General features: G+C 41.7%; 1 protein-coding gene across 3 annotated transcripts in view; it reads right to left on the bottom strand.

Annotated features, from left to right (window-relative positions):
- Positions 1 to 607: 607 nt before the first annotated feature.
- ITGA9 (integrin subunit alpha 9) overlaps positions 608 to 23550 on the bottom strand; it is a 353990-nt gene continuing 331047 nt past the window's right edge. For 2 of the 3 annotated variants that reach the window (XM_072793383.1, XM_072793386.1), the window contains exon 28: positions 18432 to 22979. In XM_072793383.1, the coding sequence (XP_072649484.1) occupies positions 22881 to 22979 (99 nt within the window). In that variant the 3' untranslated portion in view covers positions 18432 to 22880. Of the gene's footprint in view, positions 714 to 18431; positions 22980 to 23550 lie in introns of those variants that run through there. The other variant, XM_072793385.1, reaches the window with a different exon arrangement.

The raw sequence follows: 23550 nt of genomic DNA on the forward strand, positions 1-23550 counted from the left end.
GGTGTCGGCCATCCTGATTGTTTACTGTATACCAAGCTCTGCATGGGTACCATGTATCCCTGAGGGGCACAGGCTCCTTCAGCTGCAAGGAATGGAGCTGGGGTGAGCATCCCAGAGCAGGCGCTCTGCTCTATCCAAACTTCAGAGGAATCCAGCTTAGATTCTGGAGAAACCCACCACCTGGCAGGCCTTGGGGATGAGTGGGTCCCACTGCCAAGCTCAGGAAACTGAGGCCATTCAGGATCAGAGCCACTCCAGACCAGTCCTCTTTACATTTGTCATGAATGTGACTCCCCTGTGTTTCTATTCCTGCTTTCCTTTGGGTCTGATCACTTGTCTTCCTGCTGGCATTTAACTAATTCTCTTAAACCTCAGTTTAAATTCTGAGGGTGGGGGTGGGGGGCGGAGAGTCCGTTTGGCTCGGTTCATTACCATAGTTCAGGTTACTCTGGTTGGATAAAATTTTATTCCAAAGCTTAGCGACTTAAAAGAAACCCCAGAAATATGTGTATGCGTGTGATCTGCAGACATATTTATTTAGGGTAAGTAGCCCATGATGAGGGACTGAAATGGGCACTTTCTCCTACATTCTAGATAATGAGGCCTGAGACCCAGATTCCATTAGACGGCTGTTCACTAGATCATGAAGACGTGACCTCAGGAAACCCAACTCACAACTGCAGACTGCATATCTGTGGACTGTTCCAAGAAACCTACGAGGAGATGGAGATAAATGGCAAGAGAATAAGACGTAGCCCTAAAGCTACATCTTCCCTATGGTGCCTCTCCTTAGCATATGCTATTCCCTCTACCAAGAATGTTGTTCCCTGCTCTGTGCCTCGAGTAACTTTTCCCTGCCTCCCAAGGCCCAGATAGCAGGGAGCCTCCTTTTCTGGGCTTAGTGCTCCTGGTCTGTGCTCCCTTGGCCTTTGGACTGATTAATCTGGAAAGAGCAATTGCAGAGTGAAAAGGGAGAGGTGGCCTGAATGTCCCCTGAATCAGTCTGCAAACTGATTTAACACCTCCTGTCTTTGGCGGATTAGGCTGCACCCTCAGATGAGACCATTCCATTTGCAGCATGGGGTTCCTGCCTCTCACCTGGTTTCTCCTTCCTACCCACAAAAGCTTGATATGCCAAGAACATTTCCCTTTCCAATGCTGAAACACATTTTCCCTCTTTCAAAAGTTCATTCTAACTTTAAAGTCTCTTCTTTCCCCTTCAGTCATACAAACACGTTTTCTTCAACTGTGAGGCTCTGATAGATTATTAGACACCCCTCTGGTGCTGTGTATCGCTAAGACCAGAAAGCAGGAAGCAAGATTGCTTGAACCTCTCTAAAGGCAGCTAGAGAAATGCAGGACTCCCATGGGGCAAGGCTATCTGGATCACACCACTTTTCTTCATTGTTGAGAATGGAGACTGCATCCAGATTTAAATTGCTTTATTACTAAATTGATTATATAAGGACCATCTCTGTGGCTTCCTTGTTGCTAGTAAGCTGGTTTGAAAGTTCCAGAGGCAGAGGAGCCTGGGTGGCTCATTTTGCTGGATGTCTAACTCTTGGTTTTGGCTTAGGTCATGATGTCAGGGTCATAAGAATGAGCTCTGCATCAGGCTCTACACTAAGCATGGAATCTGCTTAAGATTCTCTCTCTTCTTCTCCCTCTGCCCCTCGCTCTACTCTCTCTTTCTCTTAAAAAAGAGAAAGTTTCCAGATGCAGCAAAATATTCTCCAGCACCAGCAATGGTTGTTATCAGCAAGACCTCACTCAAAATCGACTCAGGAAAATAGCTCCAAGCCAGAGACTGCAAACTGGCAGCCTAGGGATCCATGCTGGTGGCAAATATGATTGGTTGTTCTTACTGTTGTTGCTTGTTTTCACTTGTACCATGCAGACTCTCAAAATGGATTTTTTAAAATAATTATAGCCTTAAAGAAACATTACAAGAATAAAGAATTCCCATATACCCATCAACTGGATTCCCTAAGTGATCACTTTTTAGCTCCCTATATTGTTATCATTTGAACCATATGAGAGTAAGATTTACCAGTAAACACCAGTGAATACTTCAGTGAATATTTCCTTTTTTTTTTTTTTGAAGATTTTATTTATTTATTCATGAAAGACACAGAGAGAGGCAGAGACATAGGCAGAGGGAGAAGCAGGCTCCCTATGGGGAGCCGATGTGGGATTTGATCCCAGGACCCCAGGATCATGCCTTGAGCCGAAGGCAGACACTCAACCACTGAGCCACCCAGGTGCCCCTCAGTGACTATTTCCTAAAAACCAAGAATAGTCTGTTACATAACCATGTACAATTACCAAAACAGAAAATCAACATTGAGACAATATTATTATTTGACCTATAGACCTTCCTCACCTTTCACCAACTAACCTGTCCTGCCCTTTGTAACAAAAGAGAAAGTTTACTTTTTTTTCTGGTCCAGGAGCCGATCTAGGACCATGTTGTCATGTTTCTATTATTTCCTTAATCTAAAACAGTTCCTTGGTCATTGTCTTTCATAATCTTGCCAGTTTTGAAGAACAGAGGCTAGTTGTTTTGTAGAAAATCCCTGAATAGGGATCCCTGGGTGGCGCAGCGGTTTGGTGCCTGCCTTTGGCCCAGGGCGTGATCCTGGAGACTCGGGATCGAGTCCCACGTCGGGCTCCCGGTGCATGGAGCCTGCTTCTCCCTCTGCCTATTTCTCCCTCTGCCTATGTCTCTGCCTCTCTCTCTCTCTCTCTCTCTGTGACTATCATTAAAAAAAAAAAAAAAAGAAAAATTAAAAAAAAGAAAGAAAATCCCTGAATAGGTTTGCCTCTTGTTTTCTGATGATTAGATGCAAGTTATGCATTTTTGTCAGGAATGCTCCAGAAGCGTTGTATCCCTACCCATGTGTCATGTGAAGAGGCCCATCATATTGCTTGTGGCGTTATTGGTAACATTCACTTTGATCACTTGGTTAGGGCAGCAACTCTAGGGGTTTGTCCACTATAAATTTTGTCCCTGTGTATTTCCCCCTTTCTAAATAAAAAGTATTTTGCGGGGAAGTACTTTAAGACATGTAAATATCCTTATTCTCACCAAATGTTTACCTTCCAAATGTTTACCTTCCGGTTTTAGTATCTGTTGATTCTTGCTTGAATTGGTTACTGCCATCACATTTTCACAGTTTGGGAAAAGTGGGAATTTGTTTGAGTTGGCTTTTGTGTGTGTTTGGCATCTCCCCATTATTCTTTGAGCCCTTCTTTAATTTCTGGTACAAAATGTTCCAGGCTTATCTTGTCCTTTCCCTGCCCTAGTGCTAGAATCAGTCATTTGTCTAAGGAGCCTTGATTCTGTTTAGTGGAGAATACAAACCAGGATCTGGGTGCTAGGTGCACTCACTGCTACTGGGGTGTTATTGATTCTAGGCTCACTCGGTGGACACAGCTAAATAAATGTATCTGTCTTCATCTGTATCAATTTCTTTATTTATATTAATCAAACTATCAGTCATCCATCTATATTCATTCTACTAAAACCATAGGTTTATAAGTGGTACCTCCAGTTACTAACACTGCACAATTATGCCACCCCCCCTTCCCATCTCTGTAACTCCCTTCTCTGACAGTGAGAAACTGGACTCCTGCTACCCATGGTCCCTTTATATACTCATGCTAGACAATCCAGAAAGTAGCTTCAGAATGCTAACCCAGGGGATCCCTGGGTGGCGCAGTGGTTTGGCGCCTGCCTTTGGCCCAGGGCACGATCCTGGAGACCCGGGATCGAATCCCACATCAGGCTCCCGGTGCATGGAGCCTGCTTCTCCCTCTGCCTGTGTCTCTGCCTCTCTCTCTCTGTGACTATCATAAATAAAAAAAAAAAAAAAAAAAAAAAAAAAAGAATGCTAACCCATTCCACTGCAAAAAACCAGCCCAACCAGAGTTCAGTATTTGTTCCATGTTCTCTCTGTCTTTTGTCAAAATACTTTATCCCACCCCCTTTAGTTCTTCCACCCCCAAGTTAGGGTCATTTTTTTTTCTCTCCTGTAGAATTTTCCCCATTCTTGTTGATTTTCTTTTCTTTTCTTTTTTTTTTTTTTTTTACGGTAACTCAGACATTAATATGGCCCCAAAAGTCAGAGGTATATGGAAAGGTACATCTAGAGAAGTGTCACTGCCCTATCTGTTGTACCTTCCCCCAAGCCCCACACCTCCACCCTGCTTCTACCTTAGCACTTTGGGTAATCATTGCCATGAGTTTCTGCTCTGTCCTTTCTGTGTTTTCCTCTGCTGTACAAACAGCAAATACATGTATCTATTAATTTCTAATATTCTAAGCAAAAGGTAGCATACAGTAGATACTCACTTGTATCTTTCTTTTTCACTTAATATAGTCTGCAAATAATTCCTTCAGTTTATAGAGATCTTCCTTTTTTTTTTTTTTTTTCTTTTTCTTTAGCTGCACTGTCAAGGAGTAGCTTAAGGGTACGTGCCTGATAACTGGGTTAAAAGGTAAACACATATGTAGTTTTGTTCGGAATTGCCCATTTCCTCCCAGGAAGATTGTATCAATTTGCATTTCCACCAGCAATGTATGCAAGCGCCTCTTTCCCCACAGCCACAACAATAGAATGTGTTGTCATATTGTAAATTTTTGCCAATCTGCTAGGAGAGAAATGGTATCACAACATAGTTTAAATTTGTATTTCTCTTATAATGTGAGTTGAACATATTTTCACATGTTTAAGGCCCATTTAAATATCTATATCTATCTATATATATATTTTAGTGAACTGTCTATTCATGTCTTTTGCCCATTTTCCCATATTTTTTAAAAATCTCACCTCCTCCATGTTTTAGAGCTCTTTCTATATTAAGGATATTGGTCCTTTATCTCTAACATAGATTGCAAATATTTTCTTCCATTTTATCATTTGACTTTGCTTATCGTGTTTTTCTCGCCAAGAGGAAAATTTTTAGTTTCATGTGGTCAAATTTATCAATCTGTTCTTTATTGCCACCAGATTTTGAGGCATAGTTAGAAAGCCTTTCCTGACACGTAGATTATGCAAAGATCCATCCATATTTTCTTCTAGTACTTGTGTGGTTTCGTCTTTTACACTTGGATCGCTGATCCATTTGGAGTTTATTCTCTTGTAGGTAGTGAGATCAGGATCTAGTTTTTCTTTGCTCATGGCTACCCTGTTGTCTCAGCACCATTTATTGTAAAAGTCAATCTTTGCCCTAGTGATTCAAGATTCCACCTTTATTGTGTATAAATTTTCCATATGTACTTAGGTTGATTTGGGGGCTTTTTATTCTGTTCTGCTGGAATGTCTATTCATGTACCAGTATCACACTGTTTTAATTATAGAGGTTTTAGAACATGTTTTAATGTCTCATAGGACTAGTCCTTGACCCCTAGTTAAAGCTTTTTCCCCCCTCATTTTTTCTAGATATTCTTGCATGTTTATTTTTCTATATAAACTTTAGTATCAACTTGTCAAGCATCATTAAAAAAATAATTTGTCTCCAAAAAAGTTCCCCAAATTTTGAATTAGTTCCTAAAATATAAGATGGGGAGAAAATATGAATTTCTGGTTTTTCTTGAAAATTGGGATGGTCTATCAACATGGGTATTTTCTTTCCACATGACAGAGCAATAGCTGTGGCCTTCACAAAGACCTGTGGTCTCCAGGGCTACACAGTGCCTACCACTCCCTCTGACCCCTCACCCCCGACCTTCACACATAGATGTTCCTACTGTGGCACTTGAGTTGGTGACACAAGCTTTAAATGACCAGGAAAATTATATACCATGTCTATCCTTTGTTATATATTTCTCTGAGCCACCCAGGTGCCCCAATATGAATGCTTTCTATGAATTGAGGGAAGAACACAAGGTGCAGAATAATACAAATAGCAGGCTGCATTTTCTGTATAAAAGGAAAAACCAAAGATCCATATTTATATTTGTTTGTAAGTACATAAGGATACTCTGGATGCACTCATAAGGAACAAATAAAATTGTTAGGGGGATAGAGTAGGAGGGAAATCTCTCTCTCTCTCTCTCTCTCTCTCTCTCTCTCCTTTCCATGACTCTGAGGAGTAGGTTTTAAGCCAAATACTTATATATGCATACATAATGCATGTGTACATATACACACATGTATAAAAGCAGCTATTAAACAGAAAAGATAGCAGAGGAAGCCATCAGATCCTGGAGACCACAACTATTCAGCCAGGACTCTCTGTAGGGACAGCTGTTGGATGGGGTCACTTGCTGGAATTTCATCCAGTCTTGCTCAAAGATGATATATTACACATGTTAATTATATTTTGACAGAAAAGGCAATGAAATATGTTTCTGCTCCTACTATCTTGCATTGAGAAACTCCCAGAGAGCACTTTACAAATTGACAGTCAATAAACCACTTCACCCAGTGGAGACATAGAGCAAACTCCAAGATGGAATGCTGCTATTCACGCACCAGAGGATGCCCCTCCCCCACAACGCTCCATGATAAAAAAAAAAAAGTGAAATATTACAGCTAGTGAAATTGGGAATTTAGCAAAGAAAGAATTTATGGAGTAACTATAGTTCTAGAATGATAGAAAGCTATATCTTCTGAAATATTAAAATGCAAATTCAGGAAGTCTGTAGAGAATAACACAGATCTTATATATTATATAGGGTTTGGCACATGGCATATGATCCATGTGAAGTGAATTTAAAAAAAAAAGGAAATGTATTAAGCTGAGTGCTGTTACTCAAATAGATGAATCTGTATCTGTCATAGCGTTTATCAAAATATTTTCAATTGGGGAGCCTAGAAAATAATTAGAACCACTACTGTGGCAGATACTAGTCTGGATGTACATACATCTCAATAACTTGCCTTTTTCCCTTTTTCGGTTTATAGTTTAATTTTTTCTGGGAGTGCCAGTTTCTTTGGAGTTATTAGCTTCTTTTAAAAATAATTCTCAAATAGCAAGCCATTATTCTGTTTTATCTCCTTGCAAGCATCTAACAACAAACAAATGTTAACATTCTGGTAGGCAAAATACTGGTGTTTCAGTTCAGTATGCTACACCTCAAGGTCATATATTCTAAGTAGAAGAATATTAACTTTCAAAAAATTTTTGCATAAACCACCTGAGAATAATGATTCTTGGGTGCAGTGAAAGGAGTCTTTAGCTCATAGGCAGAGTATACAGTTAAGCATTTATACATTGATACCTGGACACAGACAGGGAAAAGAATCTCTATGAAATAGGCCAGAATGTAAAGAGCTCAGATTCTAAGTATGCCTCTGTTACTTTTCTAAGATACATTTCAAATGATTTGTCCAGTAACTGCAACACTGTAGAGGAAATGTTGTCAAGAGATAGCCATTGACTGAGTGGTGTTTCACCCATTGTTACAAAAAGATTAAAAGCGAAATCTCCTTGACCACGGGATAGTTTTGGGAGGAGGAGTGGAGGAAATAGGTTACAAAACATAGAGAACAGCCTCATTTCAGGAAGGATCACGTTCCCCAGGCCGTTCTCTCACTTTGTCTATTGTCCTGCAACTTGAAATGAGGGTCTGTTTTAAAAATTGCTTTTGTAAGTTTATGGTTGAAGTCTTTTGTTGTTGTTGTTCTTTTAAAAGCTACTTACTGGGGCACCTGGGTGGCTCAGTTGGATAAGCCTCTGCTTTCAGCTTAGGTCACGATCCCGGGGTCCTGGGATCCAGCTCCACATCGGGCTCCCTGCTGGGCGGGGAGTCTGCTTCTCCCTCTCCCTCTGTGTGCCTGCTTTCTCTCTCTCTCTCTCTCTCAAATAAATAAATAACATCTTTATTTTTTAAAAAAGATTTATTTATTTATGAGAGACAGAGTGAGAGAGAGAGAGAGAGAGAGCGCGAGTGAGCGCCAGAGACACAGGCAGAAGGAGAAGCAGTCTCCACGCAGAGGTGCCCGGCGTGGGACTCGATCTCCAGGATCACACCCTGGGCTAAAGGAGGCGCTAAACCGCTGAGCCACCTGGGCTGCCCATAAATAATATCTTTAAAACAAATAAAAGCTGCTTGCTTTCTTTTCCCATTATTCCCACTAATTGCATAACTTCATTTCTTTGATTGTGCGACTCCTCAGCACTACTTCACTGACGTTTTGGGAAGTTAAATGTTTGTTCTCGTGAACACCAAAAATATCCGAACTCCTTTAAAGCAGTTGTTAGACAGGCAGCCCTGACTTGTCCTGACCAGCAGGGGACAGTCGGGAGCCAGATTATTGGATTTCCACCCAATTAATTCATACTCTTGAGGGTGAGCTACTGCCTTCACTTTAGGCCTTCCCTTGAGGCTTCCGAATGGGTGAAGGGCTGCTCTCCCTCCAGCCACCCGCTAGCAGTTCCTGGCTCGGCCACTCCTGCTCCACTTCACACTCGTGCCTCTTGGCTACTACTGTCTGGACACTGGGATCTTCTCAGTTTCTTGAACAATCTAGGCTCCTGCCTGCCACTGGGTCTTTGCACCTGCTGTTCCCTCTGCCCGAGATGCTTTTCTCTTCTTCTTCACCCAGTTATTTCTCCTTCTCTATCATCTCTTCCTTAGGGAACACTTCTATGCTACCAGAACAGGAAAACTTTTTCATTTCATGCTCCCATAATACCCTTTTTTTTGGTATGATTACCTGTATTATTGTCTATATGATTATTGTCAGTAACCGTAGTTGCATAGCCTTGCTGTAGTTTGCTGAGGGGTGGGATGTTAGCCTGAGAGACCCTGATTCCTCCCTGTGAGGACCCACTTCCACACCCAAACTCACAAGAAACTTCTGGGCTGATATCATGTTTCACAGTGAGAGCTGTGACGATCAGTAGTCTCTTCAGTGACCATAAAAGTTGGGGGCGGGGGTTGAGGCTAGATGCATCTGTTTCCCTTTTCTGTTCAACTTTTGTTTTCCCTGAAATTAAGAATTGTCTGGTTTTCCCTTTTATTTAGTTTTCTCTGTGCTGCTCACTAATTCATCCCCAAACCTAGTTCAGACTGTATCTCCCTTCTTTATGACCAGACATGTCAGGTGTCTTTCAGCCCTGATTTCTTGATGAAGCAGCATCTCCCAGAGTCTTCTGACTTGCTCTCGTATGCCTGGGCTCACTCTCCCGCCCACTACTGGTGGCAATGCAGAATGGCGCAGCCACTTTGGAAGAGAGTTTGGCAGTTTCCTACAAAACCAAACACAGCCGGACACCTGGGTGGCTCAGTGGTTGAGTGTCTGCTTTCGGCTTAGGTAGTGATCCCAGAGTCCTGGGATCGAGTCTCACATCAGGCTTCCTCTGCTTCTCCCTCTGCCTGTGTCTCTGCCTCTCTCTCTGTCTCTCATGAAAAAATAAATAAAATCTTTTAAAAAATATTTAAAACAAAAACAACCGAACTCACCCTTACCATACCATTTTGCAATTGCACTCCTTGGTATTTGTTCAAATGAGTTGAACGTTTACATCCACACAAGAACCTGCACACAGATATTTGAGCAGCTCTATTCATAACTGCTAAAACTTGGAAGCAACCAAGATGTCCTTCAGTAGGTAAATGGACGTATAGACTGTGCTACATCCAGACAATGAAATGTTATTCAGTGCTAAAAAAGAAATGAGTTGCCGAGCCGTGAAAAGATGTGGAGGATATGTAAATGTATTTTACTAAGTGAAAGAGGCTTGTCTGAAAGGGCTACAGACTGTGTGATTCCAACTATGTGGCCTTCTGGAAAAGGCAAAACTATAAAACTGTTAGGAAAAAAAGGAGGAGGAAATATTCACAACCTCAGGTTCGGTGAAGGGTCCATAGATGTGACACCAAAAACATGATCCTTAAAGGAAATAATCAATAAATCAAAAAATGAAAAGACAGATAGTAGACTGGGAAAAAATGTTTCTAAACCACATATCACAAAGGACTAGTATCTAGAATGTATAAAGAGCTGTCCAAACTCTGCAGCAAAATATCACACAGTTCAATTCAAAAGTAGGCAAAAGACTTGGAGCGAGGTCTCACCAAAAAGGATATACTGTGGGCAAATAAGCCCATGAAAAGATGTTGGGCGTCACTATCTGTTAGGGAAATGTAAATTAAAGCTGCAGTAAGATTGCATCTATTAGCCAGCGAAAAGTAAAAATAGTGATGATACCAAATTCTGGTGAGAATGTAGAAAAACTGTATCTTTCCTATATTGCTGTGAAAATGGAAAATGGAACAGTTACTGGAAAGGAGTTTGCAGTTTCTTATACAACTAAATGTACGCTAACTGTATGACTCAGTAATTATCCTTTTAGGCATTTGTCACAGAGAAATGAAAACTTATGTGCCATGTAAACCTGAATACAAATGTCGTAATACATCATTATTTGTAATAGCCCCAAACTGGGAATGACCCACATGCCCTTCAGCAGGTGAATAGTCAAACAAGCAATACTATGTCCATACCACAGACTATTATAGAAATAAAACGCTACAAACTGTTGATATATGTAACAACTTGGATGGATCTCTAGGGAATTACTCTGAATGAAGAAAAGCAATCTTGAGGGTTATCTACTATTTTTTTTTACTACAATTAAAAGAAGTTCAAATATTCTTGTTTCTCTGATTCCAGTCAGATAAAAGTCACTCCCAGTCCATAGTCCATACAATGTTTGGCAAAACAAAATTTGTCTACACAGTTTCAACACAGTATTTGCAAACACCTAATGACAAGTTGTTTCCCACTTCAGACTTTGGAATATAGTTTCTTACTATGGTAAGCAAGGTTATGGATAGCACTTGGGCCAATGGAAAAAAAAGCCTATTGAATCCATATATTGTATCTATAGGATAGTACTAGAAAACTAGTGTTACCAGTATGGAAGCTAACTACCAAACATGAAATTAGGAATCTTCCTCCTCCCAATCTTCCCACATGGCTGAAGAAGGCTTTCCACACATGGTCATTTGTATGGAAGACTCATATGCAAAGTGGGCATTTCTGCAGAGAAAATAAAGGAACACTTTCTGTGAATAGAAATAAATCTGACTAGAGTGTACCAGTGGAAAGAAAAAAGAAGGTTATGTACTCTATGGTTCCATTTATAAAACATCTTCTAAAAGACAAAATTATAGAGATGGAGAGTAGATGAATGGTTGTCAGAGGTTAGGGGTGGTGGGGGAGGGGTAGCATGAACAAATCCCTTTGTGGTGATTAATCTTCAAATTTTTTTTCGATTGAGTTATAACTGACATATAACATTATATTAGTTTCAAGTGTACAAAATAATGTGATGATTAATCTTGATTGTGGTCGTGGTTATGTGAGTCTGTGTAGGTGACCAAATTGCATGAAACTATAGATCACTCACATACACACACACACACACACACACACACACACACACACACACATCAGTGCATGTCTACTAAAGCTGATGAGAGGCGCTTGGGTGGTTCAAGAGGTTAAGCCCCCAACTCTTGATTTTGGTTCAGGTCATGAGAGCGAGCCCTACCTGGAGCTTGTGCTCAGCACAGAATCTGCCTGAGATTCTCTTTCCCTCTGCCCCTCCCCCCGACTCTCTGTCTAGAATCAATCAATCAATGTTCTTAAAATAACTGATGAAATCTGAGTATGGTCTGAGTATTGATACAATGTAAATTTTTTCCTTTTTGATACTGAATGGGTTATAGTTATGCTAGATGTTACTATTGGGGAAACCTGGGTGAAAGGTCCATGGAACTTTTTTATACTATTTTTCAGTTGCCTGTGAGTCTATAATTATTTCCCCCAAAAGTTAAAAAAAAAAAAAAGCCGATGGCCCAACAAAATAATTGAAGCAAATATGACAAAGTGGTGGTAGGTTCCCAGGCATTTGTTATAATCATGTTTGCACTTTCCTGAAATATTTCCCAGAATTAAGATAAATGGCATGGGGAAGATACTTCTTTTTTTCTTTTGTAGCAGTGGATTAAAAAATACCTAGGAATTATCCACAACCTTATTATAAGTCAACAGGATGTCAAAGCTGCCAACGAAACACGGATAAAGATCCTTGTTATTGAATGTAGTTCTAGACTGGCAAATCACAGGAAGGAGGGAAAGTTGAGTAGCTTCATTATAGGGTGACAGTTATTTTCCTCTTTATGTCAGAGATGGTGCAGGATGTGGAAACTGTCATAAAAATAGTTTTAGGAACTGGAGGTTTCTTGATGCGGGAAAGAGAAATTTTGTAGGTTATATAGCACCTCTTTCTCATATGCTTCAAGTGCTGTCATGGAGACAAAATTGACTTTTTTTAAAAGGAGGCTTAGGACATATGGTGGGGAGGGTTGGTGAGACAGTGGAAGAATAGACAAATAGACTGGTGGAATAGAATGGAGACCCAGGAATGAACGCTCACACATATGATCAAATGACTTTTGAGGAGGATGCCAAGACCATTCAATGGGGAAAAAGACAGTTTTTTCAACAAGTGGTACTGGGACAACTTGATATCCACATGCAAAGAATGACACTGGACCCTTACCTCACACCACATACAAAAAATCAACTCAAAATGGAGGATGGACTTCAAAGTGAGACCTAAAGCAAAAAAGACTCTTAGAAGAAAACATAGGACAGAAGCTTCCCAACAGTAAATTTGGCAATGATTTCTTGAACATGACACCAAAGACACAGTTAACAAAAGAAAAAATAGACAAATTGGACTCCATAAGAGTGTAAAGATTTTATGTGTCAAGAGGTACTATTCACAGAGTAATTCTCCCACAGAATGGGAGAAAATATTTGCAAATCTTATATCTGATATGGCTTTTATACCCGCAATATATAAAGACCTCCTAAAACTCAGCAGCAACAGCAACACAAAAAACAATTCAAAAATGGGCAGAAGGCTTGAGTAGACATTTCTCCACAGAAGATGTACAAGTGGCCAATAAGCACATGAAAAGATACTCAACATTACAAATTGTTAGGAAAATGTAAGTTAAACCTACAATGAGATATCATCTCATACCCATTAGGATGGTTACTATCAAAAACAAACAAAAAAACCCAAAGCCCAGAAAACAAGTGTTGGTGAGGAAGTGGACACATGGGACCCCCTGTGCATGGCTAGGAGTATAAGTGGTTCAGGCACTATGGAAAATAGTGTGGTGGTTCTTCAAATAATGAAAAATAGAATTAACCATGTCATCTAACAATTTCGTTTCTGAGTAGGTTCCCAAAAGAATTGCAAGCAGGGTCTTGAAGAGATATTTGTACACTCATCTTCATTGCAGCATTATTCACAACAACCAAAAGGTGGAAGCAAACCAAGTGCTCTGCTGACTAGCGAATGGAGAAGCAAAATGTGGAATATACAGGCAATGGGATGTTATTTAGCTTTAAAAAGAAAGAAAACTCTGCAATATGCTTCAATTTGGATGCACCTGGAGGACATTATGCTGAGTGAAATAAGTCAGTCAGAAAAAGACAAATATTGTATGATCCCACTTATATGAGGTACTTAAAATAGTCAAAATCATAGAGACAGGAAGTAGAAGGGCGGCTGCTAGGGGTCGGGATGAGAGGAGAACAGGACCTGCTTTATAGGGACAGAGTTTTGGTTTCATATAATGAAAACCAGCTATGGGGATGGATTGTGGTGATGGTTGTGTAACAAAATGGATGTACTTAATGCCACTGACTATACCGTTACAAATGATTAAGATGGTAAATTATAGATTATATATATTTTATCACATTTTTTAAAAAAGGGATGCTTGGGGACAAAAGGTTGGGGAGGGCTGGGGAAACAGAGGGGGCTCCCAAAGTTCAGGTAATGCTGACCACTGAGGGGAGGTGCAGGTGGAAATCACATGAATGCTCTATCAAATGGAATGTTTGACAGAAGCTGGAAGAATGTAATTTTGGGGATGCTGAAGAAAAAATTTCCATAACAAATGATCTCCAGAATAGATGACAATTCCAAGATTTAGATTCTAGATGTAACTGATATGTGCCAGACCTTGCTGTTAATGAAAGCATAGACAGAACCATAATGACGCATACCCAAGTATCTATACTTTGGCCAGAATCATTCAACCAAACGTTCTTGAATCCCCTCTTCAGCCATGGTCATGATTATATGCAGCTGCATGATTCCCTGTATCCATCTGGCCTGGGGATCCTGGGTGAGCTTATTTTCTAAGGCCCCTTAGACCAGGTTCTGGCACATGGTTAGGGGGTGGGGGTTGCCTCACCAATAACCAGGGCTCTCTTCTGCCAGTCACTTGTCTCTGGGCCCTGGCGGGGATGGCCCTCTGTACCTCTTCTCTCCTGTTGGGTGTTGGCCCATGATCTGCCTAAATCAATAGCTCATCTTGTCAAACAAGCCCCTGTACTGTACACCTCACACATCATCTGTCAGCCAGTTTGGACACGGCATGTGAACATGATAGACATTTGATATCACAACTAGCCTGGGGAAGTCTTACATGGAGAGTCTATGGATGGTCATCATTTCTCAGAAAAGCCTGGAAAACAGTCTATATTTCTGCTGTGGAAGGAGTTTCTAAATGTTTCAGTGATGGATATATAGTGTCTTAGAGATTCCTGTCCTGAAAATATAGGATCCCTCGAGGAAGCTATATCATTCACAATAGCTGGAGTGTGCAGTGTATGTTGTGATTCTCATGTTGCAAGTCCCCAGACTAAGGGGCTAATCTTGCAGGGACTAAGGAGGGAACAGAGAGATCTGAGTTGTTCACCATTGAGTGTGAACCCTCATGTACAGTTGGTGGGAATGCAAATTGGTACAACTGCTGGGGAAAACAGTATGGAGTTTTCTCAAAAAATTAAGAATAGAGGGGCTTAGTTAGTTAAGCACCCAATTCTTGATTTCTGCTCAGGTCATGATCTCAGGGTTGTGAGATTGAGCATGTCGGGCTCCTTGCTGGGCGTGGAGCCTGCTTAAGATTCTCTCTCTCTCTTCCTTTGTCCCTTCCCCCACCTCTCTTTAAAAGATTAAAAATAGGGGCACCAGGGTGGCTCAGTGGTTGAGCCTCTGCCTTTGGCTCAGATCATGATCCCGGGGTTCTGGGACTGAGTCCCACATCAGACTCCCCACAGGAAGCCTGGTTCTCTCTCTGCTTATGTCTCTGCCTCTTCTTCTATGTCTCTTATGAATAAGGAAGTAAAATCTTAAAAAAACTTAAAAATAGAATTATTCTATGATCTAGTACGAAAACACGAACTTGAAAGATATATGTGCAGTATGTTTATTGCAGAATTATTTACAATAGCAAAGATAGGGAAGCAACTCAAGGGTTCATCCATTGATGAATTATAAAGAAGACGTGGTATGTACGTATATATACACGTACATACCACGTCTTCTTTATAACATATATGTCATATATAACATATATAACATACATACGTACATATACCACATATATACCATATATAGACATATATATATATATGTGTGTGTGTGTATATATAATAGAATATCAGCCATAAAAAAGAATGAGAGATTGTGATTTTGCCATTTGTAACAACATGGGTGGACCTAGAGGGTATCATACTGGGTGATATAAATCAGACAGAAAAAGACAAATACTATGTGATTTCACTTACCTGTGGAATCTAAAAATAGAACAAAAGGACAAAAAACAGACTCTTAAATACAGGGAGCAAACTGGTGGTTGCCAGAAGGGAGGTGGAGGGGGGAATGGGTGAAACAGATAAAAGGAATTAAGAGGTACAAACTTCCAGTTACAAAGTAAAGAAATCTCAGAAATAAAAAGTTCAGCATAAGAAATACTGTCAATAAAATTGAAATAACATTGCTGGCAGATGGTGCCTACACTTAGACTGTGATGAGCATTGAGTAACGTATAGAATCGTTGGAACACTATGCTGTATGCTTGAGACTAATATAACTCTGTATGTTAATTATACTGCAAAAGAAAGAATATGAGGGGCACCTGGGTGCCTCAGCAGTTAAGTGTTTGCCTTCAGCTCAGGGTGTGATCCCAGGGTCCTGGGAACCAGTCCCCCAATGGGCTCTTGGCAGGGAGCCTGCTTCTCTCTCTGCCTGTGTCTCTGCCTCTCTCTCTCTCTCTGTGTGTGTGTCTCATAAATAAATAAAAATTTAAAAAATCTAAAAAAAGTTATGTACACTCCTCTTATTCCTTAATAATACACTCCCCATGTTCCTTTGTGAGTGGGTGCATTTTGATGACTCATTTCTGGTTCGTGTTCTATGGGGCTTCTGGGAAGGCTAATTAAAAGGGAGGAGGCATGTGCCATCTTATCCTCCTCCTCTACTGTTGGCTTGGAAGGTTGCCATGATGGCTGGTACCCTGGTAGCCATCCGGAACCATGAAACAACTTTAAGAATGAAAACCACATGTCTAGAAAGATAGGAGCTGATCTCCTGATAATTCATGAATCTACTATATGAGACTGTGATGATCCAGACCTGGTCGTCTTTTGTGTGAGAGAGGAACACACTTCTATCAGGTTTAAACCATTGTTATTTTGGATTTTTTTCCTATGATATGGAGCCGAGTATTCTCTTAACTGATAAGGTGGTTCTGAACGGATGTTGATTTGGAGGGAATTTCATTTTTCTTGATCTGTCATTTCTTAGAAAAAGTTTCTTGGAAATACTTTTTAAAATGCGCTCCCTCTCCCTGCTTTTTCATCTATTTGGTGTCTTCAAAGGGTTATACTTTCGTTGAGATTTGTTTTGATTTTTAGGATCTTTTTCAATTATAGAACAATCATATCAAATACAGTGCAAAATGATCTTGACTAAACTTTGAGGCATAGCAGAGGCCTGGCAGCAAGCCCAGATGGCACAGTTTCAGGTCTTGGCACAGAGCTGGCGATACCCTCTTATATCCACTTCAGTTGGATGTGTACATAGAATGAATAGATGTGATCTCAGGGTCAGGCGCTTTGCTGATGGATGGCTGCCAGTTGGTTTGATAATGCAGGCAGAGCTCTAAGTGAGCACTTACATTAATTCTGTTACTAAGCACAGTAACCTGATGAACAGACACTTTAAGGACCAGATGTAATCTGGTGGATTGAAAAACTCTTGATTGAAGGGGGGGAGGGCTGACATGACTAATTGGCGATTTTTCTTCCTCTTAATTTTGTATCTTTTGATTCTTTTGAGGTTGTCCAGGCATTTTCCTGGCTTAAGGAAACAGGTTAGGCAACCTTAGAGAAATGTACTTAATTAGATGGTGGCAGGTCTTGTTAAGCCAGGAAGCATCCGGAATGAAAAAGCTTGAAATTACTCACTGGACCAGTGCCCTCAGAGTCAGGCTCATCAATGCTTTTTGCTGCACACAAATCTCTTCTCTTTCTAGACTTGCAAATTGGGATCTCTTTCCTAAGCAATGCACACTGTGCCAGGTGTAGTTTTATTGAAGAAATAATTTGCATACGCTTCATTGTTACAAAAGAAATGCCTGCTTACTGTAGCAAACTAAATTCAGATAAGTAAAAACAAAACAACAAACAAAGCCAAAACACACTGACAATCCCATCTACCTAAAGGCAACCATTTTTAATCCCTTGGTGTGTATCTTTTCATCCACCTTCTACACTCTGTGGTGCTTGTGCATGAATTTTCATTATAGGGCAGTAAATTTTAACAAATATAAAGGCAGTAAGAAATGAAATAGGAATAAAATACCAGTAGATCTGCTTGGTACAGCCAAAGGCTTATTCTTGAGAAAGACTAGTAAAGTAGATAGATCTTTGTTGGTCTCATCCAGGGGAAAAAGAGAAAAACACACAAATGAACAACATTTGAGAAAAGAACAGGGACATAACTAGACAGAGATGACAACTCTAAGAGAACACGACTAAATGTCTAAGGATGCTACCGAAACACTTCTCAGAAAATGCTTGGTGACTGGTGGGAACACGTGGAAGCAGTCTACTCATAACAAGGAATCCACCTCATTTAATTTGGGCACTTTTATTAATATCAAGGTCCCGGGGACACCTGGGGCCTCAGCAGCTGAGCGTCTGCCTTCGGCTCAGGGCGTGACCCGAGGTCCTGGGATCAAGTCCCATGTCGGGCTCCCTGCATGGAGCCTGCTTCTCCCTCTGCCTCTGTCTCTGCCTCTGCCTCTCTCTCTCTCTGTGTCTCTGAATAAATAAATAAAATCTTAAAAAAAATATTAAGGTCCTGGGTGTGGCTCTGGGCAGGTAAGTGATGCACTGAGAAGGTGGTGGCTATGGGATGTAGGCCAAGGACAGTGGACAGTTCAGCCACATTGAGGGGGTTGCTCATGCACGACTAGATAGACCTGCATATGCTCGTCAATGCTCATGAAGTACTGCATTCAAACTCCATCTTCAACATCCTAAAAAGGTTCAAGTTCTTCAATCACCAAAGAAATTATAGACCAAACTCCTGAATCATTTGCAGCCATTTTTTTTTATTCCAAACGTGTATTTTTGTAAACCTGCATTTCCCAAATAGTGCAAGTGAATTAGAAGTGACTGCATAGACTTTAATACATGTGACTTTGTAAGGGGTGACCCCTCCCACCAAAAGTCCTCAGCAGAAATGTACGTGGATGCATCAGTCAAGTTCTGGAAGTGAAGTTAGCGTGGGTGTCTGCCATGCAATTAATCACTCTTAAAGCTTTTAAACTCACTCTGCCCATCACACTGTGCACATTAGAATTTTTTTTAAAAACCTTAACAAAGTCTGAAATCTAGATCATTGTGCTATAAAGCATTGCACCACATGGGAAATTTGTTCATTATCCCTCACAATGTGCTGAAAATTGGAAGACATTCTAGAAGATTCATCTTGGCCCTACTGGCTCTGTATCCTTCCTTTAGCCATTCATTTCAGAAAATATTCTCCACTGTGTACACCGCTGCTCTATACAGCAGGACAGTAGAACACCACATCCTGTACATTGGAGTATTTCTGAAGTGACACTCACTTTCTGCCTTTTCTTCTGCTACAGGGCCATTTCCTCTGCATAACCATCCTTTACAGTGCCTCTAAATTCCCAGAAGTTTGAGTCAGGTGTCTGTAGGTTTCACCAGATGCACATTTCCTTTGTGACCTATGTGTTACTGCATTCCCCTGGCCATAATACCTTTTCCAAAAATAAAAGTAGTAGAATAACCTTTAAAAAATGACCCGGCTAGGGTTCTAACAGGTAGCATACAGCACGGGTATCACTTGGGGGATCTATTACACTTCTGCATTGAAAACAGGTCCCAGATGTTCTCGGGAGGCCTGCTGGGTTTCTGTTTGTTTTTAATCCCCATGTCCTTGGCTCAAAGACTGTAGGCTGCTCTTGATATGGTGACGGAGGACTTTCTATTGGATTTTCTACAACATTTATCAAACTTTGGAATACTCCTGGGGATGGAATTTTCACAAAGAGCTGATTCCAGATGTGTGCCTGTGAGTCACCAGAAAGCCAGCAGACCTACTCCCTTTTTCTAGCATCTCCTTACTCCTAAACTTTACAGCCTCTTCATGGCGACAGGTCTAGGACTCACTCTGGGGGATGTCCCCAACTCATGAGTCCTGTATCAATTAAGCACAAGCAAATCAGTTTTGAACAGAAGGCATTCTCTTCCTAAGTTTTCACAGAGGTCCTTCTTCCATTTTTAAAAAGTGTCTCAATACTTCTGACAGTTAATGCCATACTGAATCCATAATTAAAAGCTGAAGCAGACTGAAGCTGAAGCAGCTGTGTAAGAGAATATCTGATAGGATTCCACAGTGAACCCATATAAGCAGGAAGGTTAGAAACTGGAATGCACTGTGGACTTTTAAAAGAATATTCTGGAGGAGTAACACAGATGCCATTCACCCTGTCTGCTTCCCCTGAGAGCCTCTTGAGAGCTTCTGAGCTGGGGTGGAGCTGGTAAAATGCCCAGTTGAGAGGGCTAACAGTACGCTTGGCTTCTTTCTCACTGTGTTAAATGGCTCCCTGTTGCCCCACCTACTACTCAGCACCATTGGACACGCAGGGGCACCATCCTGCTCCAGAGAGACTCCTGGAGTGGCTGCCAGTGTTTGCTTCCAGTGAGGCCAAGTACAATTTTTAAAAAGAACTGTCTTATGGAATCTTAGTGATCCTGAGTATATGACTACTCCTGTGGGTCTACCATTCAGAATCAACCAGAGGCGAATAGATCCTGGCTGTGACACTGCCCACAGGAGCAGGGTGCGTCATCCTCGACACTACTGCCAATGTGTCTGCACCCCTTGTGGGAAGCTGGTTAGTGGCTATAAATGCATTTGGTCAAAGCTGCTGATGGAGCTGACCCAGGCCTACCACCTAAGAATCTTAAATGGTTTATTAAAGGACAACATGACACAGTGAACAAGAATCCAGCAAAGGAAAGCTACACATGGGGTCTCATAAAGGCTTTCACTCTCTACACTCTTCTTGAAGGGAGGTCTGGCTCTTCAGGCAAAACATGCCTGTGGTGTTCTCGGGGGACGCCGCAGCACCTAGCACAGCTCCTGGCCTACAGGGCCCCCATAAGTATCCTTGAAATGAGTGACTATGACCCACTCAAAACTGCCTTTGTTGCTCTTGATAGAAGTCACAGGTGAACTCTTAGAACTGGTTTCTTTGCCTGCATCTGCTCAGTAGTCACCTCTGTGACTCCCTCTGTTAGAAGCAACATCCCTGACTTCATTCTAAGATCAGCCTCATTCATGCCACTGACCCTCTGGGCTTTGCTGTCTATTCCCATATTCACCAGGAGGGGACACATGATACATACATTGTCTTCCTGCATCAGAGTCAACTGCATAATGAGAAACAAAAAGATGCTTCTGTTCTATGCCAGGTTCACAACTGCCCGCCCGGTCTCCTCATGAGTCTGCCCCAACTTTAAATGCCTTTGCAAGTATTAGCCAAGTACCTGCACAGAAAAATCCCTTTCCTCTGGAGTTGTCTTTGCAACAATGTTCACAGACCCCCAACATGTTAGTTTCCAGCAAACAAGGCCTTTCGAGAAAGATCTTTCATCTTATTTCTGGCTTCATGTCCATTTGATGCCATCCGTTAAGTACCTGGGGCATCACTGGGCTGTAATAAGCCAGTAAGGACTCTTTGTCAGACCCTGTTCTTTGCCACTTTTTTTCTCTCATCAGATGGTCTGTGGCGACAGCAGCCAGAGCTGCTACCAGTCACTGACTGTTCACTACGGGCCAGGCGCAGGGCTGAGTACACTCTAGCCGTCATGTCACTGCCCTTTTAGAAAACCATTTTGCACTCAAAACTGGGCAGCAGTGCATCTGATAATAAACACCGTCAAATGGGGGGACTGGAAGGCCCCAACTCAGCATTCACACACACAGGGGGCGGGGCAGGGGGCAGAGGTCACAGTTATGCCTAGATCCCTGTGCATCATTTCTTTCACAACATTTCTGGATGCCTCCCTGCGCTGGGGGTGCACTTCCAGCTCTCTTTAGAAGACTTCCTCTGGGCTATCAGAGCCATTCTGCCTCCAGGAACTGAGAGTGAGAAGTTTACACCTCCCTTGGGAGCAAGAATATAAAAGCTCAGCTCCCTCACCTCAGGTTGGGAGAACTCTGAGACTTAACTTGCCCTCCAGAGCTCCCTGGTAGGATAAGGCTGAAGCTACCCTCCACGGGATATCCTCTGAAATGGCACCCTTACCTGGCTTTCTCCCCTTCCCTGTCCTGCTTCCCTCATACCCCTATTGCAGTTTTCCGGGGGCACAGACACTCCCTTAATCAGTCACTTGCATGTAAATCCTTCTATCAGAGTCTGTTTTGGGCGAACCTCACTTAAGACACTATTTTAAAAACTATAGACAGGTTGAATGGTCATCTCTGGGAAGAATCTGCAGTCACCATTAGATGGGACGGCAAGAATGGTAGGGGAAGTGGAGACCTCTGAAGTCAATGAAAAGGCAACACATCACAGCATTCAGACACAAGTCTTTGCTCGGTGGGCACCAGCTTAGTCCTTGTGGTGTGTGGACTCCAATGCATGATGTCCGGGATGAGACGCCATCCTGAGGTTTACCAGATGACCAAATGGCCTTGCTCCAAGTTCTTATCTATTAATCCAAGTGGAAGGAGGGTGTGATGTCTGCTGTAGAGGTGATGCAGAGCAGACTTGTGCTAGGATCAGGTTTTTCCATCCAAGTTCCTATTGGAAATCTCCCAGTGAAAGGTACATATGAAAAGCTACTTACAGTTCTTTAGCACATTGCTTCAAACCTGACTCCAGGCAATAAAGGTGTGAATTGTCTTAAAGTTCTCACCACCACCACGGTTTATAATGCAGCACTACCAGCCTGGTGGATTCATCGCATGAGCTTTCTTCAGATTATTTCATCTCCGAGTCTCTTTTAACAGCAAGTTCCAAAGTACGATCAGATTTTTATCCTTTAAAATGTGTATGAATGCACATGGACTTCCAAGCTTTCAGGCCAGATATCAGTGCTTGAGTGAATTATATAACTATTTAATAGAAATAACAAAACATCGATACAAATATAAAGACGTAATCAGTATAAAAGGCTTATATTTATAAAAATACTTTTAGGTAACAGTTTTCCCCTGAGGGTTGACCACACACGTTGCATCCATAAATACTGCTCATCTCTGTAGCTTGCTTTCCAAAGTTCGGAGTTCATCTCTAAAAGGAAATGGGTGGTGGCTGTAGTCATGTGACCTGGCCAGAGTGGCTGCCTCAGGTTGGCTCCTGGGCTTGGTGAAATGAGGAAGAGAACAGCATCAGTGGGGCCTCCGAAAAATCTGGAGAAGATTCTTTCTTCCAAATATGGAAGATACAAAGATCAAGATACAGGCGAATCATCGGGTCATGTGACTGGCGTGGCAGGTCACTGGTTTTTCTGGACCCAGTCCCAACTGTCTTCGTTCTCTTTCCGGTTTTTCTCGGCCTCGATAATTTCTTTGTACCTTCGGCGAAAGAAGCCCATCTAAAAGGCAGAGAGAGGAGAAGCCAGGTTAGAATGTTGGAGAATCAGTCGTTCTGATTCCCTGGGTGAGGAGGAGGTACAACCTCTACTCACAGAGCTGGGAGGGCTTGGAAAATCCCCTAGAGTAGATTGATGTAGGAAAAGCATCATTGTGGAGCAATCTTTCAAAATGCATGGACTTCCTCCAGGTTGTCTTATGATTGACTGTTCCTTGTTAAGTGCTTTAAGTGGAGCGTTTCCTGAATGGTGTGCCGGGGAACACTAGTTCCTGAGCGTTACTCAAAGGCATTTGGGAATAAAGTAGGTTTCATTCATGGTCAAAGAAGTTTGGGAAATGTTGCACTCTTTCTTGTATGTCTTGTCCTTTGCTCACTGGCATTAGTGGCCACTGTTTCTAAGGTCAGACATCCCGTCGTGCCTCTGCCCTTAAGCCTGACCAGCAGGAGTAGTTTCCACCAGCTCCCTCCCTGGTGTGACAACCCTCAGGTGCACGGCCTACCAGAGCTTCCCAGTGGAATGTGCCCATTTATTCATGAGACACACAGAGAAAGGTCGAGACACAGGCAGAGGG

The sequence above is a fragment of the Canis lupus genome, chromosome 22 (assembly GCF_048164855.1).
Source record: "Canis lupus baileyi chromosome 22, mCanLup2.hap1, whole genome shotgun sequence".
NCBI classification, from domain to species: domain Eukaryota; kingdom Metazoa; phylum Chordata; class Mammalia; order Carnivora; family Canidae; genus Canis; species Canis lupus.